Source organism: Megalobrama amblycephala, linkage group LG19, assembly GCF_018812025.1.
Source record: "Megalobrama amblycephala isolate DHTTF-2021 linkage group LG19, ASM1881202v1, whole genome shotgun sequence".
Classification (NCBI taxonomy): Eukaryota; Metazoa; Chordata; class Actinopteri; order Cypriniformes; family Xenocyprididae; genus Megalobrama; species Megalobrama amblycephala.
In genome coordinates, this window is record NC_063062.1 from 773,662 (window position 1) to 793,717 (window position 20,056).

General features: G+C 37.2%; 1 protein-coding gene across 1 annotated transcript; it reads right to left on the bottom strand.

Annotated features, from left to right (window-relative positions):
* Positions 1-5,276: 5,276 nt before the first annotated feature.
* Positions 5,277-19,430, bottom strand: LOC125254706. Its single transcript, XM_048169451.1, has 16 exons — positions 19,241-19,430; positions 18,548-18,623; positions 16,353-16,501; positions 15,707-15,763; positions 15,158-15,232; positions 14,239-14,307; positions 14,086-14,139; positions 13,848-13,916; positions 13,687-13,740; positions 12,985-13,053; positions 12,820-12,879; positions 9,345-9,413; positions 9,199-9,252; positions 8,050-8,109; positions 7,739-7,953; positions 5,277-5,834 (listed from the first exon to the last, which is right to left on the bottom strand). Exons 1-16 carry the CDS (start codon positions 19,428-19,430, stop codon positions 5,655-5,657), a joined length of 1,500 nt encoding a protein of 499 aa, XP_048025408.1. The 3' UTR covers positions 5,277-5,654.
* Between the last annotated feature and the right edge of the window lie 626 nt (positions 19,431-20,056).

The following is a 20,056-nucleotide window of genomic DNA, read 5'->3' on the forward strand; positions in this document are numbered from 1 at the left end:
TCCTCCGCAACACTTTTTGAGGACTGTTTAAGCGCAGAATACAGAATTTAAATAGAGTTTGATTTTGAGTAGCCAAGCACATGGGCCAGTTACTTCAAGATGGCTACCAGGTAAGATCATCTCTTTATATCTCTCCAGTTAAATGTTAAATATTCTCTTGACAGAATGTTTACACGACATTTCGATTATCATTACCGAAACGGGTAGTTTTCTACATTTCGAAAATTGTTAGATTTACAATTTTTTATGAAAATGTGCTTTATTAAAGTCTAATTATATGCACTGAGTAAAAAAATAGCAAAGCCTTCATGGCTCCTCTATTATTAGCAAAACATACTGAGGTACCTCATCCTCCGCAACACCATTCTCATATACCGCAACCATTTAACGGCAGTTGCAGTAAAGAGAACTTCTGTTTCGGAAATGAGAATTCTTGAAGAAGCAAATGAAGTTCAAGAAAATCTTCAAGATGCTGCCCCAAAAGAACAGCCATTCTTGACTCAGCAGGTAAAAGTCCCAGTAAAAAAAAAAAAAAAAAAAAAAAAATCCAGTTTCCAATTTTGTCAAATCTATTTTAAAGTTTGACCGAACTTTCAAATGTAGAGGTCAACATTAAAAAGACGTAAACTTATAGTTAATTTAGTAGGAGCAACTTATATTATTAAAATATTAAAAAGCAAGAACTTAAAATGTCAGGTTTTATGGTCAGGTGCAACTAATAGGCTGCTGAACATGCTCAGATTGATCATGGATGATGCTCCTGAATAACTTTTTTTTTTTTTTTTTTTGTCAAAATATTCAGAGTTATGATGACATGATGTTTTTTTTTATAATTCATTGTAACAGTTGTGTTTTGTTTCAAGTCACTATTAGAGTGAATAAGGTTATTTTCAGTTAAGTTTCCATTTCAATAAGTATAAATAACTGTATGGTGGTCTACACAAGGTAGAGTAACTAAGGAAGTTTCACATCATTTGTATTAAAGGGTTACTTCAGGATTTAGCATTAAACTTTGTATTAGTAGAATACCACCAGTATTTTCGAATTACCGTGCTTTCCCCCTTCATATCAGCCCGAGATGAGAGATTTATGCATTTTTATTCTGTAAAAAAGCCTCCGATGACGCAAAAATCGTCATTTTGCGTCATCGGAGGCTTTTTTGGCCAGAGGCTTAAAACTACAGCCAGTAATAGCAAGTAGTTCGGCATTTTTTCGCCACGCCCATAACATATGCGCGTTTGAGGTTACTCAAGGACATAGATCAAAGATTTTATCAAAAGTGGGTGTCAGTTATATTTTTAACATTATTTTGTTATAGTCTGCACTACATCAGTGGTTCATCTCGCAAATTCATCGGTCTCTGCAGTCATCTCAACCAATACAGCAACAGGCTTTTGTGGTAACGTTAGCATAAACAGATAAATAGACTAACTCAGTTTTACAGAACAGTGGCTTTACTTTGATAACAGTCAACTTATATGCAACTTATATGTAATTGTCTATCTAACGTTACTTTGCTAAGTTTGCAGTTTCACTGCTACCTACAACACTACATATAGGGCAGGCTACTGTGTTATCAGAAATAAGAGTCTAGTATCAGCGAGTCTTACCTCTAGGCGAATACGCTTAGGCCGTGTGTCCACCAGAGCGTTTTTAGATGGTTTTAGGCGCTCTGCTTAAAAGTCCGTCTGTGAGCGCGCTGTGAGCCGTGAGAGCGCTTCTGCAGCGCAGCGTTTTTTTTCCGTTGAGACGCTTTGTTGCTATGATACGGAATATCCATGGCACTGTTTACTTGTAAATGATTTTGCAGGAATTTGTTTCAGCCTTAGGCCGTGTGTCAATTTAGCACAATTTCGCTGTAAATGTATGAACTAACTCACGATTGTGACCGATAGGCGTGGTTTGGGCGTGGCCTCGCAAGGGCAGCGAAAGAAGTGCATTCTGGGAGTTGTTGTCTTTCATCCACATTAGTCAAAAATACATTTTCTGCCTTTTCTCAGTCTAGAAAGCTCCAAATTCAAAAATAATTTCACATTTCTACTACATAAATGACCAATTTTAAATACACATTCATCTTTCCAGGGGTGAAGTACTCCTTTAATGTAAGATTACTGAACTTAAACATTATTTTCAAAGCCAAACAACAGTTAAGTTAAAATAACTGTATAATTATAATTTTAATGTAATTAAGTTCAACTAACACAATATACACTATTCTCAAAAGTTCTAAAGCTCTTTTTTTAGTTTCCAACTTGTATAAATATATCAATTTTTTTTACAGCGTAATGACATCAACTTAACTCCCCCCAAAAATGAGATATAGACACCAAGAGAAATAAAAACATCTACCCCAAAAGAATCACCCAAAACGAAGAAAAGAAAAATAACACTATCAAAATTAAGGGCAAAGTTGCACAACACAGAAGAGAAGCTTCTGGACATGACTAAAGATACTTTAAACCTAAGGAAAAGACAGAATAGAGATCAGAGAATATTACCCAACAGCCAGAGAAGATTAATGCGCAGAATTGTTAGCCGCTTCTTCCAAACCTCTACAAGCTTCGTTCGTCAGAACATAAATTAAGATATTTTGGATGAAAACCGGGAGGTTTGTGACTGTCCCATTGACTGCCAAGTAAATAACACTGTCAAAGCCCAGATGAAGTATGAAAGACATCGTCAAAATAGTCCATCTGCCATCAGTGGTTCAATCTGCTTCCTGGAAGCGCGTTCATGACTTCACAAGCAGACCACGACACATGCGTACAGATCACGCACAGCGTCTTCCAGCGTTCTCTGTCTGTACACTGGCCTCTACGTTAGCAGGTCACGGTGCATGCATAGTGCATGATCTGAGGCACGCTCGTCTGGCATGTTTGGTCTGTACGCATGTGTCGTGGACTGCTTGTGAACTCATGAACGTGCTTCCAGGAAGTGTCACAGAGGAGAAGAAAAAGTTTAATAAAGTCAATATTTTATTTTATTTGTGCACAAAAAAAGTGTTCTTGCCGCTTCATACAATTCAGATTGAACCACTGATGGTCTTTCATACTTTTCTGGGCCTTGACAGTGTTAATTACTTGGCAGTCAATGGAACAATTACAAGCCTCACGGTTTTCATCCAAAATATCTTAAATTGTGTTCTGAAGACGAACAAAGCTTTTACAGGTTTGGAATGACATGGGGGTAAGTGATTAATGACAATTTTCATTTTGGGGTGGAGTAACTTTAAGTATGAGTATGGTCGGAACTAAAAAGAGGCAGTTATGTGGGTCCATTGAGGTAATTACCTGCAAACTCTAAAAGAGAGAAGTTTAAGATTAAAAGATATGTTATTTATCTGTTATTTGATATTAGTATGTCCATATTTAATATCTTTAATATTTAATATATTTAAATCAAAATTACTGTTTGTTTCTCTTTAAGCTGACATCAACAAAAGCAGGCCTTATCTACATGAGAGAAGTGTCCTACTTTTGTGATTTTGCCTGTGGATGTTTCAGTCCAAAAGAGTTTGACTTCTGAGACAGTGGCTACATTTACATGCACCCAAATAATCCATTTGTAATCGGATTGACGGCTCAATCAGATTGAAAAACGTTCATGTAAACACTTAATCGATCCAATTGAACTCGATCCGAATGAAATTTCGATCGGATTGGAACTTTAGTTGTAAAGATGTATGCCAACAGACAGTAGCGTATATATCCCTTTATCATAATATTGGAAATCTTTCCGTTTTAAAACAAGAAGGGGAGCCAATGGATATCACACACAAGAAGCAACGTGCAAACTTTGCGCAAGAGTTATGCCGATGAAAAAGTCTCAACCTCGGTCAGTATTCACTACAGAAGGTGAAAGTAAACAGTGACGGAGCTGTCTGACGCTGCATTAACAGAACATATTCTCTCAGAGACGAATTTCAACATAATATGCTGATAACAGTATATAACTGTATTCCATTATTTCTCTTGTGGCCGTACATATAGGCTAGTGAAAAAAATGAGAATAATAGCATTTAGTGTTAAACAGGTTGTTTTTTTTAAAGTCGGTGCTTAAAGTAAAGCTGCGCTCAATTTTCATTGATGACTGCAGTGTTAGGAAATATTATAGCCTACACTCTTAATATTTTTAATTATACAACGAATTATAGGTCTATAATAGACCTAAAAAAATGTTTAAAACATTTTCAAAGATAGCAAATAGCCTAATCTTTTATTATCCTCACAGCACGTCTAATATTAATTTAATAATAAAAGAAGCCAAACCAAATAGTTATAGTAATAGACTAGAAGAATGTAACAGGCCTACATTAATTGGAAATACCAAATCCTCTTAATATTGCCAAGATTTGATGCTTTTGACAATATCTCTGGCTATCGTTGATACATAATCATCGTCTGTTGACGCAACCCTGGTTACCGCTTGCCTGGCAAGTCCAGAATGATATATCTTCTACAAGATATATCAGTCTGGTCAGTCCGCCCTCCGTCGCACCTCGAGTCAACTCCAAACCATACCGTGCAATCAGATTTGTTTATTTCAGTGACAGCTTCACTCTAGTGCGGCGAAAGTCCCTTCAATATCAACAAAGATTGTGCACGGGAGACCCGAGAGTTTGTTCTATTCAGCCGTGAATTCAGTTTTAAATGACCAAAAACACATTAATTATTTACTTTTCGCTGTTGACTCTCTTGTTGCTTTGCCAACGTCATATCCACCCTTCTCTGATTGGTTTTCTCCGCTTCCTGTTTGCTCGGATTTGCTCCGCCCTAGAAATTGAATTGATTCAATGGCCGACCAGACTCATCCGCTGGTACAGTGGTGAGGCTGGATTTTCCAGGCAAGGTTACCACAAATGTGATTGATATGACGACACACACGCAGAGCGCATGCTCAAACGTTTTAATCGGAATGTATATAAAACATGTATAAACGGATATTTGAATCAGATTACAATGTTTAGAGTACATGTAAACAGATCTGCAACTTGTTTTTTCGTTTTGAAACAACCACTAATCTACATTGAAAATAAAACTGTTTTGAACTTGAATGCATGATTGTGCAAATATTATGTTTTTTCTACTTTAAAATTAGTTTTTAACAAAATCTTAGACAAGAGTACGTATTATCATTACCGAAATAATTAACCTCATTTCCGAAACCTATGTATCATTACCGCAACAGATGTTCATTAAATGTTAATTTAATTAATAGGAACATAGTACTTTGATTTTAAATGCATGTGCAGAATCTACAAATTATGTTCTTTCATATTTGTTATGTTATTTTGAAAATACGTCAGGTTTCATCGAAATATTTTAAAAAAATGGTTGTAAATTGTGGAAGGTGTTGCGGTAATGAGAGAAATTAATCAAAATAAAAAAAACTGTTAAACTAAAAATAAATATTATTTCAGAATTTCAAGTAACTGTGCATGACTGTTAATAATCCATTTTTAAAAATGTGAAAACATATTAGCTATTCTAACAGTGTTGATGTTTTCAGACTGTTGCGGTAATGAGATTTTTTAGGACTTAAATTATGTTAAAAAAAGTGTTAAATGATAAGTAAAAGTTTTTAAATTAATTTTCACAAATACTCCAGACTTTGTTTCTAATGTCTGGAAAAAAAAAAGTAAATTTAAGCATTTTTTACATTTTCATGCTTGACATTTTTAAAATCAAGTTTTCGTGAGAATCACCCATCCCCCGCTTGTCTCCTCTTCCACACCAGTTAAGTTGGCGGGCGACGTTGGTGCTGAACACCTTGGAGCAGATTCTCCAGACGGTCTTCTTCATATTTGGCCCGCCGCTGATGGATAATCTGTTCACCTTCAACAGGTACATTAAAATACGTTTTAGCAAAGAAATGGACCTCTTCTGTACTATACTAAACACTAGTACCTGTCAAATGTTTGGAATTAATCTTTTGTAATGTTTTTGAAAGTCTGTTCATGTTCACCGATTGCATTGATTTGATACAAAATTTAATCCAACAGTAAACATTTTTTGTTATATTCATATGAACTGTTTTCTATTTTGAAAAGCAATTCTTGCTTTACAAAGCTGAATTTTCAGCAGCACATGATCCTTCAGAAATCAGTCTAATATGCTGATTTTCTGCTCAAGAAACATTTCTGATTATTATTAATGTTGAAAGTTGTGCTGCTTCATAGTTTTGTGGAAACTGTGATAAACTACCTTTCAAAAGTTTAGGGCAGGGATGGGCAAACTTGGTCCTGGAGGGCCACTGTCCTGCAGAGTTTAGCTCAAACCCCAATTAAACACCTGAACCAGCCCATCAAGGTCTAATTAGGCATGCAAGAAACTTTGAGGCAGGTGTGTTGAGGCAAGCTGGAGCTAAACTTTGCAGGACAGTGGCCCTCCAGGACCGAGTTTGGAGACCCCTGGTTTAGGGTGAGTAAAAATTTTAATAAGCAAAATCAAAAATGACAAACACATTTATAACATTTCAGAAGATTTACATTTCAAATAAATGCTGTTCATTTGAACTTTGTTCATCAAAGAATCCTAAAAAATCACTGTTTTCTCAAACATGAAGTGGAAAAAACTATTTTAATGTGGATAATAAGAACCATCATCAATAATTGACCACCAATAGTAATTGCTAATATCCAAGCATAAAAATGACTTATGAGAATGTCATGTGACACTGAAGACTGGAGTAATGATGGTGAAAATCAAGCTTTGATCAGAATAAATGAAATTTACAATATATTCAAACAGAAAAATCATTTAAAATAGTAATAATATTTAAAGGAACACTTTTTTTTGAAAAAAGGCTCATTTTCCAACTCCCCTAAACTTACCGTTTTCAAACCAATTCAGTCGATCTCCGGGTCTGGCGGTACCACTTTTAGCATAGTTCATTGAATCTGATTAGACCGTTAGCATCTCGCTCAAAAATGACCAAAGAGTTTCGATATTTTTCCTATTTAAAACAGCAGGAGCGATGATATTACGCAGCGCCTCTCACAAATGTCTCCCTGGTTGCAAGGCATGCTCCCTGTGCAAACAGGGGGTCACAGCTGCTGCGTAATATCATGAAATGGATTTGAAAATGGTAAAACTCAACTGTTTAACTCTAGGAGAGTTGGAAAATGAGACTATTTTGACAACAGACCCGGAAGAGAATTCAATGCTGAATAAAGTCGTAGTTTTTGTTATTTTTGGACCAAAATGTATTTTCAATGCTTCAAAAACTTCTAACTAACCCACTGATGTCACATGGACTACTTTGATGATGTTTTTGTTACATTTCTGGACATGGACAGTATACCGTACAAACACTTTCAATGGAGGGACAGAAAGCTCTCGGACTAAATCTAAAATATCTTAAACTGTGTTCTGAAGATGAACGGAGGTCTTACGGGTTTGGAACGACATGAGGGTGTGTCATTAATGACATAATTTTCATTTTTGGGTGAACTAACCCTTTAATGGATCTTGAGAGAGGAAGTGTCATTGCTGGCTATGAAGGCCTCACTGAGCCATTGGATTTCAACTAAAATATCTTTATTTGTGTTCCGAAGATTAATGAAGGTCTTACGGGTGTGGAACGACATGAGGGAGAGTAATCAATGACACAATTTTCATTTTTGAGTGAACTAACCCTTTAATGTTTTCAATCTTCATTTCAAACTTTTGGCAAGTAGCATATAAACATACACACTACATTTCATTAGTAATTGTAGGTTGACAATTCTATTTCTTACCATTCTCTGCATAAAACCTCTGTCTGACAGACTTTGCTCCAGCCGGTCTAGATCCTCAGTGGATGCAAGAGGAAAGATGCCATCTTCCTCCTCATTTTGCTCTGCCACTGGTGGTAAAAAGCGCCTGTTTCCCACTAGAGACTGGACCAGTGAAGTCAGGTGGTTTATCTTCATGTCCATTTTCTCTAGTGTTTCTAGAATGGCCCTTTCTACAGCTGCAGTACAGAAGAACATTTAATTTGGCATGTAGTTTTGATTAATAAAATAATGCATTTTACAAATTTAAAAAAAAAAAAAAATTTTTAACTTACATGTACATTGATTTGGAACCAGACGCAAGACTGGATTTTCCTGTCTCACGCCAGAAGTACCTGTAAGTAAAAATTTACTGTGAGGTTTTCAATGTTTTGTGACATTGTCACACGTTTTTGTGTTTTCATTGTCACGTGTGCCTCTGACTTGGTGGATGTTACCAAGAACATGTCTGGGTTACATTTCACTCTAAATAATGTGACATTTTCATGAAGTGACCCCCCACTCATATAATTTTGTTTGTTTTTGTTTTTTTTGAGTTTCACTCTTTTACCTGGTTTGGTTAAAGGGTTAGTTCACCCAAAAATGAAAATCATGTCCTCAATTACTCACCCTCATGACGTCCAAACCCGTAAGACCTTTGTTCATCTTCAGAACACAAATTAAGATATTTTTGATGAAATCCGAGGGCTGTCAGTTCCTTCATACTGCCTTTGCAATGAACACTTTGACTCTTTAGAAAGTTTATAAAGAGATCAGAAAACTAATCCATATGAATTTAGCAGTTCAGTCCAAATTTTCTGAAGACTCGATTGCTTTATATGATGAACAGATTCAATTTAGGTTTTTACTTGCATGTAAACCTTGACCATTGATCTTACCAGTGCTGATGCCGCTCTCTCTCCTATTGCGGTCTTTGATTCTGAAATTAGCTTGCTGATGATCAATAAAATGCAGCTCATATCTGTTTCTTTCATTGACGTATAATCCATTAAATTTGCATATAGCATGGGAATTGAAGATCGGATTTATATCCGTTTTGCGGTGACACATTTATGTGGCCAAGTGTAAATGAAATCGTCCGGTCTGTAAAAACGCATGAAGTAACCAGATGTAAACAGGCCTTTTATCGTTTTGAAGAGTTAAAGTGTCAGATGCAAAGACAGTCAGTGGAGGAACTGACATCTCTCAGATTTTATCAAAAATTTCTTACTTTGTGTTCTGAACGAAGGTCTTACTGGTGTGGAACAACATGAGGGTGAGTACTTAATGACAAATCTCATTTTGGGGTGAACTAACCCTTTAAGAGACATACTGGAGCTGAAAATGGGGGAGTTGGAAAGTAAAAACCATCAGCCTCAGCTTATTTAAGTTTTCATGATGGCATAAAACAATATATGTACAAAAATACTTTGTAGGTAACATACTCTGTTCTCTTCCTTGGTGGCCACCTGAGGGTCTCAGGACATAAAAGGTGTGCTCTATGGATTGAACAGATGTAATTATAAGTATTAGATTGTTTAAATGTTGTGAATGTGTTTGATTTCCTCAGGCCTAATTAATGCTCTTGTACCTTGTGTGTTAAGTGGATCAACACCATAGCCGGCTCCGTGATGGTCTGGCTGAGAGATGCCCAGTGTCGCTGAGAAAGGTGGAGCAGGTAAGATTTGCTTGTTACCAACACAAGTTAACAAACACTAAAATTTTAACAGAAAAGCATAACACAGATTTTGGTTCACTTCTTATAATAACAGTATGGTTCATTTATTCATTATTACACTGGCATTACCAACAATCTCCAGTCAGTAAATCAGGGTTTTTCTGAGTACATTAAGGACTCTAATGTAGGTTTTACACTGGGGATGTGTTGTAGTCCATATTTGAGTGTGATTTATTCCTGGCACCCCCTGCAGCTTTGGTCTGGTCTAGGGTACGGTACGTACCGCGATACTCTCATGGTGTACCGAACGTACCCCTTTCCATTCTCAAAATTCAAACAAAAATGTCAATTTTTACACTCCTTGATTTACATCTCTCCAAAGTTGAGAGAGACGTGATCATCTTTTCCTCTTTAAAGGGTTACTTCACCCATGAAATTTACACTGTAAGTCCTTTGTTCATCTTCGCAACACAAATTAAGATATTTTTGTGAAATCTGGGGGTTTCTGTAGTAGGGATGGGCATTTCAAGCAAAAATAATATTCGATGATCGCTGGGAATTATTCAAATATTATTCGAAAATCGCACCCCTCCCCTGCATACACACATGCATGTAGGCCTACTATAATACACTACACACAGAGGGAGGGAGAGAGAGAGAGAGACAGTTCGCACTTTCATTGGGGAATAGGCTGTCTTAACCCAAGCCATATAATGATTAACTAATGACTAAACGCGTTATAACAGAACAGGCCTTGTGAACAGCCTGAATGACGGCACTTGTGTGAACATTGATTTTAACGTCTCTGTTACATGCCACGCTAGTCATGCCACGCGCCACCCTCTGTTTACATGAACGTGTCACCATTGAAAACGAGGATTTTTTAAAGATGAAAATCGCACAACCTGTTCGATTATTCTATTATTAAATCAACGAATTGAATATTCGAAAATCGTGAGACATCCCTATTCTGTAGTCAATATGACTACAGTGGTTCAACCTTAATGTTATGAAGGGACAAGAATACCTTTTGTGCGCAAAACCAAAACAAAAAGTGACTTTAACAATTTGAACTGTTGTCATACAGAGTTGATGTAGTGCAGTCTTCCATGTTTATGTCCGAACACCAGCTCAGTATTGGCCGAATCCTGTGTCAGCATCACACGCATCCATCGTTGTGCTCACGTGTACAGCTTCAGCCAGTACTGTTTTTATTTTCGTTTTGCGCACAAAGTATTCACATCGCTTCATAACATTAAGGTTGAACCACTGTAGTCAGGTTGACTATTTTAACTATGTCTTGACTACCTTGACTACAGACATCAAAAGGTGCAATGATGTTGCTGCCTATGTGTGGTTCAGAAACCATTGGATTTCATCAACAATATCTTAATTTGTGTTCTGAAGATGAACGAAGGTCTTATGGGTTTCGGCTGACATGAGGGTGAATACTTGATGACAGAAACTTCATTTTTGGGTGAACTAACCCTTTAATAAATCATTGTGAATTCATTGAGTTTAGTTGCTGTTTTCAGCTCACATTCTGACAATCAAGCATCTGAGGCAGCGTTCGTGACACGTTGTATTAGTTGTTATATTTGATTATTAAATAAGTGATTTAATAAATGATCAATCACATCACCTCATTTTACAATCCTATTAGCCCTTTATTTAGATTAAAAAGCTGCATGTGCACTCCCTGTCATGCTGTTGGCTATATGCCACTGCAGTAAACGCATATCACAGTATTAAGGCTAATGATTAATCGATCAATTAATCGATCAATTCATTTAAACGATGATCAGTCATGGGTATTTGTGTAAATTGACATCCCTAATTACGACTTACAGTGCATCCAGAAAGTATTCACAGCGCTTCACTTTTTCCACATTTTGTGTTACAGCCTTATTCCAAAAGTGATTAAATTAATTATTTTCCTCAATTGTACAAACAATACCCCACCATGACAATGTGAAAGAAGTTTGTTTGAAATCTTTGCAAATATATTAAAAATTAAAAATTAAAAATCTCATGTACATAGGTATTCACAGCCTTTACTTTGTTAAAGCACCTTTGGCACCAATTACAGCCTCAAGTCTTTTTGAGTATGATGCAGTAAGCTTGGCACACCTATTTTTGGGCAGTTTCTTTCATCTTTGCAGGACCTCTCAAGCTCCACCAGAGAAATGCTGGAGCTCTGTCAGAGTGACCATTGGGTTCTTGGTCACCTCCCTGACTAAGGCCACGTTCTCACTGTCAGTTTTTGGGATTGACAATCGCATTTACTTACAGGTGTCAGTCTTAAAGTCTCGTTCACACAGCAACTTACAGTAGCGTCTGGAACACAGTAGCGTCTGTATGAACGTCCAACGAGAGTCAAGCCCATATTCTCTTACTAGTAACCATAACAACAGTGACCAACATAACATTAAAGATGGCGACGTCCATAAAACCGAAAAGTATTATCACTTTTGACGTGACGAGACTAATTGAAGCGCAAGTTCATCCATCAAACATGGATGCAAACTCCTCACCTTTCAGTGACAACTCACCTTTTTGAGATTAAAATAGGTCAATTATGGGATTTGCATAGATCCAATGAGAAAGTGTTTTTATGGAGGTGAGGGGGTGGGGTCTTACAAGGGTACTTGGTGGTTTCAATAAGTACTGTACATTGTTTCCTTTACTCTTACTTTAAAAACTAATGTCTTTTAAAGGGGAATATTTTATGTATTTTAGGTCTGAGATGTGGGAACGGTGAAGAGAGAGAGGGCAAACAGTTTGCAGTTTAGCTCAGTATTGCCGTCTATTCAGCCAATATTGTCTTAAATATTCTGCATTACAGTTTTGAATATATACGGTATTAAAAATAAATCAGGCACATATAAATGTCCTGAAACACGACTTCTGGCTGCATGTCAATATCCATGGATTAGGTTTATTTGACAAGTTGTAAGGAACACTTTCGAGCCCAACCTTTAGTGTAATCGTTAGTTTTACTTGTGTTTTCGGAGTTTCCTCTGTTAAATCCAGTCACGCAGAAGGATCTTTTGCCACTCAGTCCAGCTGAGGGAGCGCGTTCCGGCGGGAAAGTGACGTTGATGCATACCCTCTATACTTAAGCACATGTTTTTTTGTTTGTTTGTTTTTTAAATAAATTTGCAAAGATTTCAAACAAACATCTTTCATGTTGTCACTATGGGGTATTGTTTGTAGAATTTTTGAGGGGGAAAAAATGTATTTAATCCTTTTTGGAATAAGGCTATAACTGAGAATACTTTCTGGATGTATTATATATCTGCACAAAATGATGTGAATGCACAAGTGAACTTGAGTGTGCTGTTGTTTCTTCTTTTGTTTTATTTATTTTCATTATTTTTTTTCTTACTCTGTGTTCTTCCTTGGTGGTCACAATCACCTGAGGGTCTCAGGACAGAAAAGGTGTGCTCTGTGGATTTGAAAAGATAATGTAATAAACAGTTTTAGATTTTGTTGAAGTTGAAATGTTTTTGGTTTCTTCCTCCCTATTCTATTGTAATTAATGCTCTTGTACCTTGTGTGTTAGGTGGATCAACACCATTGCCGGCTCCGTGATGGTCTGCCTGAGGGATGCCCAGTGTCGCTGAGAAAGGTGGAGAAGATAAGATTTGCTTATCAACACAAGTAAACGCACAGAAAAATGTGTTGCTAATTGAAATTTTAGAAAAGAATAAAACCAAAGAATTACATGAATTACAACTAGAGATACACCAATGTATCAGCCAATACAAGCAATTATTTCTGTTATCAGCTGATTGTTTAGAAACTGCTGATATTCAGGACAGTTTATATGTTCTCAATCAAAACGGGCTGGAAAAAAGTGTTTAGACGGCAAATCTTGCTGTGTGTGTGAAGAAAATCAAAATTAACACAACAAACGCATTAACAGTTAAAAATAGGGGTGTAACGATACATCGTTATATCGCGATATAAAACGCGATGATATGTATCGGTGATATGATTCGATATGATCCGTGATATAGGCCCGGTTTCACAGACAGGGCTTAGGCTAAGCCAGGATTAGGCCTTAGTTATATATCTTATAACTTATATCCTAGTTCAATTAGGATATTTAAGTAGCTTTTATAAATGTACACTAGAAAAAAAACATTACTGGTGTGCATCTCCTTAGCTGTTATAAATTCACTGAAAACCACAGCTTCTTGGGGCTTATTGCTTTATTACAACTCTGTAATAGTGATCAAATGTAACTTACTCTGTGTTCTTCCTTGGTGGTCCCCTGAGGGTCTCAGGACAGAAAAGGTGTGCTCTATGGATTGAAAAGATCATCTAATATTATGCTGTTTAAAATTCTGTAAAGTGCTCTAAATAGCTTCTCTTGTTTCCACCTCCTTATTGTAATTAATGCTCTTGTACCTTGTGTGTTAGGTGGATGAACACTCCAGCCGGCTCCGTGATGGTCTGCCTGAGAGATGCCCACAGTCGCTGAGAAAATTGGAGTGGGTAAGTTGCATTTATTACATTTGCAAATTAACAGTACATTGCAATTGCAATTTGAACTGTTTTTTTTTTTTTTTTTTTTTTCATTAACTTGATTCTATTTGGGTGAGGGGTGTAAAATTTACTTAAGTGAATTTATGTGCATTTATCTTACTCTGCGTTCTTCCAAGGTGGTCCCCTGAGGGTCTCATGACAGAAAAGGTGTGGTCTATGGTTTGAACGCAAAATATTTAGTTATTTAGTTTTAGATTGTTTAAATGCTGTGAATGTGTTTCTGATTTCCTCATCCCTGATTGTGCTCTTGTACCTTGTGTGTTAGGTGGATCAATACTCCAACCGTCTCCGTGATGGTCTGGCTGAGAAACACGCACTGGAGCTGCAAAAGGTGGATTGTGTAAGTTGCACATGTAATTGTGAGGTTACTGTTCCTCCATTAACAGGGCATTTCCCCATAACTTACACACTTTAAAGATGATAAACATAATTGTAAAAGTAATGCATATGAAGTTTCTCTATGTATTGATAGCCTCCACTCCAATATTACTGCTACGCAAGACTTGATAGAGAACTCTGTATTTGCACGTTGTCTGAAATAAGTGTATGCACGCTCTCACGGCACGCGCAAGTTTTCTTTTGCGTCTTGCTCTTGAATATTTAAATTAGCCAGGCTTAAATGAGTTTAGTTTAAACACACAGATAGCAATGTGTGCTGTTCAGGTCTCACCTGCACTCACATCAACACCCGGGTGATAACAGTGTAAATGACTGGACATTAGAGCATACAGCACTAGCATTGAACAAAGTTTACACTGAGTGACTGTTTTGTCCACGCTTTCTGATTATCGTTGTAACATTTTTAGAAGCCAGAATGCGCATCCATCGACTGAAATATACATTATCTGAACTCTGTCCATCTTCCACGTTGCTATTTTAAACAAACCATATTAGCCTATAGATGGGTCGTTTTTCGAGATGGACTGGGGTGCAAGTGCGTGCCGAACTGTAAGTGGAGAACGGTACTTTTTTTCTTTTTCTTTTTTTTTACCGAGAACCGTTGCACCCCTACTGTGTTCATTAAAGACATCTTAATGAAAATAGAAAATAGTTTATGGGTTAGGAATGACACAATTCACAAAAGTTTCTTTGAGTCAAATAACCCATTAATTGGATCACATGTTTGACTTCATTTGAGCATTCCCACCAGCCAGATACAACTAATAATTTACCTTGAAAGCTGGGGAGACTCTCACACCAGGTCTGCTGTTGGTCTTCCATATCACTTTGTTGCTGATTAACAAATGCTGTTGACAGTCGGGGGGTCATTAGTGATGTTCATTTTGATAGCTACAGTTCTGCAGCTGTATGTTTCAACAGTTACTTAATTCAGCGGTTCTTAATTCTTTTCCTGCACAGGAAATCTGTTAAGGTTTAGTTCAATTAGGAACATTCATTCAAGGATTTGCGCAACGCCACTGCCTGATGAAACTAGAGAAGTGTGACGTAATATAACTCTATGAATAAATACAATTTAAAGGGATGTCTTATGCACTTTAATGTCCTTTGAATGGAAAATAATATGCTCCCTTCGAACTGGTAATCATGGTGGATCCTGTGAAATCCACGGTCGAATAGCACAAATGTCTGAAGTGATAAGAGATATACAAAATGTGACGAACAGGATTAAGAACCGCTGACATAGTTGTAGCTTTAAATAATAATTGTAGATTTGGATAGAACAATTAAAATTATTTAAGATAAGAGATCTTCAGACTTACAGTTGCTTAAAGAGTTTACAGCTCTGCTCTGCAAAACCTGAGGTTGCACAACAGGACCTGATAAAAGGGACATTTTGTTTTTGTATTCTGGCTGTTATGCACTTTTAATCTTACTTATTTCATACTGGGCCATTCTGTGTAAATCAACCAAATTTGAGAATTACATAGATCAATTTTTTGATGTTGAAAAAAAATGTTGAAGAAAGAAAAACAAATGGTGATGAAAGCAAAAATATTGAATGTCATGGATCATGAATTTTTTTTTTTTAATTGTCATCAACACATAAGATTTTACTAATATACTACCGATCTCTGTAAAAATAACGTTTTGAAAAAAAAAAAAAATTCATTTTGACGAACGCACACGCACACACACGCACACACACACACACACACACACACACGCACACACACACACACACACACACACACACACACAAAAAATACACATCCATGACATCCATACACATCCATGACAAAAATATACATCCATGACATTTAATAGTTTGGCTTTCTTCATTTATGCATTTCTTTCATCAGGGGGGAAAAAAAATTAAAATTGGAGTTTAAATGTAATGTGTATTGTTATTCATATCATTCATTTTATTACCATGTTTTACATGTTTTTACATTTATTTTCCATTACCTTTTTTCTTTGTGCGTTTTGGAATTGATGGAGGTTTTGGTGCTGGTGGAACACTTTCTTTGTCTGCAGTTTTTTCCTTTTTTTGAAGAGGTGGTTGTTCTGGTGCCTCATCATCCGATGAGTAGATGTGGTTGGAGCACAGTTTCTTTCTAGGAACACAAAGAAAAAAGTACAACTGCATACATTAATTGCCCCTTGTGTGATGTAGCAAATACTCATATAAATGGAATAAAAACATTTTATGCTTTATTTCTCCTTAAAGGGATAGTTCACCCAAAAATAATAATTTTCATAATTTACTGTAAGACCTTCGTTCATCTTCAGAACACAAATGAAAATATTTTTGATGACATCCAGTAACTTTCTGACCCCCCCCCGTAGACAGCAATGCCACTACCACCTCTTTTTGGTAAACGCAGCACAAACGCAGCGGGTTCTGTGTCAAAACCTATAGACTGTAAAAAAAATATGGACGTAGCGTCCGTGACGTCACCCATAGAGTTCTGAACAGCAGTTTTGACGCGTAAATGAGGCTGCGGCCATCTTAGCTGCGCGTCACCGCACGTCACTCCCTGGATAACTGAAAATGAGCAAAGAGGTGGGGAGGTGGTTTGAGCTGATATGACTGGTTGCTGAAACCACGCCCGTCTAGCTCGACACGACCATGTTAGCAGCAAAGGAGCTATCTATCTATCTTATATACGATCTAAAATATTAATGAAGACAAGTTTTATCATCAGAACGTTCTAAAGGTTTACTGTCAATCTACGGTGTTTTTTAAGATATAGATCCTCCAACACCAGTAGTGTTGGGTGTGCAAATAACAACATGGAAAATCAAATGGGACTTCATACCTTTATAATGAAATAGAGATCGCAAGATGAATCCAATCCGTGGCACTTGGGTAAAATATGAGTGTCCATTGCAAAACAAAAAAACGTCACATTTCTTCTGAATGATCTGCTCTCTGTCATCGTTCTTCAAGAAAGGATGCAATCTGAGCAGCGTTTATGTTGTAAAACTGTATACGATCGTATCTAACAAACAAATGAGGCCGTGTCCAAAGTATATTTTTTTTCAAAATAGTGCAGCAGTTTTAGTTATAATATCCAAGCAGTGCTGTCGGATTTTGATATCCTCCCGCCATTGTCATTGTAGTAAATCTCACAACCAAAACTTTCAGCCAATGCCACGATCCAACAACGTGTGTTCTGTTTCTTCCCCATGCATGCACATCTACACAGACACACATCAGTCTCGAATATTATGCAGCAAGCCATATTTTATAATTGTATAAAATAATCGAGCACAAATACGGCTGAGATGCCAAATTCAGCGGCAGCTGAGGTAACATGATGGCTCACACAGACAGCAGCGCAATCTACCTGTCACTCAAGTGACCACGCCCTTAATTATGCAGAACTTTAAGGCTTAATATAATTTAAACGGATAAGTTATAAAAAAATTCACCCCCCTCAGAGTTGTCATGAAGGGCAAAAATAGCAGTATAGACCAAAACCACAATTTGAACCAACTTGTAAACATGTTTTTTTTCTGCTGTAAACTTGGCCAATTTAACATGGGACTCAATGAGATTCTGCTCTCTTTTGGAGCCTGTCCCTAGCGGCCAGTCGATGAATCGCAGTTTAAGTTACTTCCGTATTGGCTTCATGAGAAAAAGGGGGAGGTTGCCGCTTGGTCAAAACGCCGGCTCCTGCTTCAGCACCACGCACATACCTGTACATCGTGGTGCTCTTGTGCATGCGTGATGGAATCTGACATGGTAGAGGAAATTGTTGAATTATTTTCAACAATTTTTGTTGTTGTTGTTTCTTGCTCAGAAAAAGGGTTCTCATCGCTTCATAAAATTGTGGTTGAACCACTATAGTCACATGGACTATTTTTAACAATGTCTTTACTACCTTTCTGGTCCTTGAGGGGGTAGTTGCGTTGATGTCTGAGCGTAGACATCAACATAATTTGTGTTCAGAGGATGAACGAAAGTCTTGCAGGTTTGAAACGACTTGAGGGTGAGTACTTGATGGCAGAAACACTTTAAAACCTGTAACAATCATACTGAAGCTGCTATTCAATTATTTAAATATTCAGTTGAACTATGGTAAAGTTGGTTGAAACGAAAGTATATGGCATTTACATGTGTTAAAACATTCTCTTTGTCTTTTGTGAGGACTTACTTTGGAATCCTTTTTCCAGCAATTTCGGGTTCTGAATTTATGTCGGATGTATAGCTGGCCTTCTTCCAGTTGTTGGCTACATTTTGAAAAGATGCTGAAAAATGAAATACAGGTAAGGTTTCAGTTTTGTTTATTAAAGCTTTATGTGAGACCACATTTTACAGTATAGATAAATGATGTACAAAGATTCTGAAAAATGAAATGCAGGTATGCTGGGTAAGATCATTGTAATACAACTAATGTTCTTAAGTGTAGGAAGGAAGGGGACAGGGTCGGCGTTCAACTGCTGACTGAGCTTTATTTCAAGAATTAGAAACGTCCAACAAAAACTGTGCAAGGCACAACAGCAAATAAAATAATCCACAAAGGGCTTCACTCCAGTCACGGCATATACAATCCACAAAGGGCTTCACTCCTGGTCACGGCTGTACAATCCACAATGGGCTTCACTCCAGTTAGTCGTGCACCAGCTGCTCAGTCAGCAGTTCCCCTCTCTCTCACCGACTCCTGCTTCTCGCGGCGTTTTAACCTGTCTCCGCGCCAATTACTGAAATGAGAAACAGGTGTTCGTGATTTACATTTAACTCGCTCACTCACCAAAGATCTCCCGATGCTCTCTCCCGCCGCAGACCTCGCTAAACCACGCCCCCCTCGCCACAATCATGTTTAATTTACAGTATAATTTACTCTTACCTGACTCATGCAGGATTCTTGTTTTATGCCGGGTCCACCCCTTCTCTGGCTGTGGTGTCTCCATGATTTTAACACTCTTTAACAGCCTGTCAATGTCTTTATATGGTGGCCACCAGGAGTATCCGTCAGCATACCAGGACTTGGCCTGGTCAGTCGTCCCTTCTCCCTCAAACTCCACTATTAGGTACATTTTTTTTTTTTTTTTTTTTTTTTAATATATAAGAGAACTGCCAGCCTTAAACCCATATTGTGTATTAACTTGGATAAATTCAACTATGTAATTCAAATGCATAAACTATGGAACAAAAAGTGCTGATAAAGAATTAATCTGTATGTAAAAGTGGAATTGCAACAAAATGATGTTGATGTGGGACAAGAAAAATTTTAGTTCTCTATTTCCTCAAATTTGCAGAACTCGACGGTGGTTGAGAGATCGTCAACTAAATAAATGCCGAGTGTAGAGGATGGTAGGGGATAGTCAAAAAAAGATTCCTGATGGTTGAAGGTGCTGTAAGCTACATAAATTTCATCCCTGAATGAAATGATATTTTGCAGCTTTGCAACTTTACCGCCGATGTAAACGTGACTGTTTGCCCGGTCCAATTTAAGAGTGTAAGGGCTTGTCCTTAACTCTTTATACTGTGTCGCTTCATGAAAGGATGCAGGTAGAGGACCAGTTGCATGCTGTTTTTTGAGCAGATGTGGCCTGGTTTTGTGAGGTTTTTTGCAGCTTCTTTGCATCTCTGAGAATCTTTTTATTATTTGACTCAGAGGGCATGTTGGTTTCCTCAGAAGCCTTTTGAGTTTGTTCAGGTG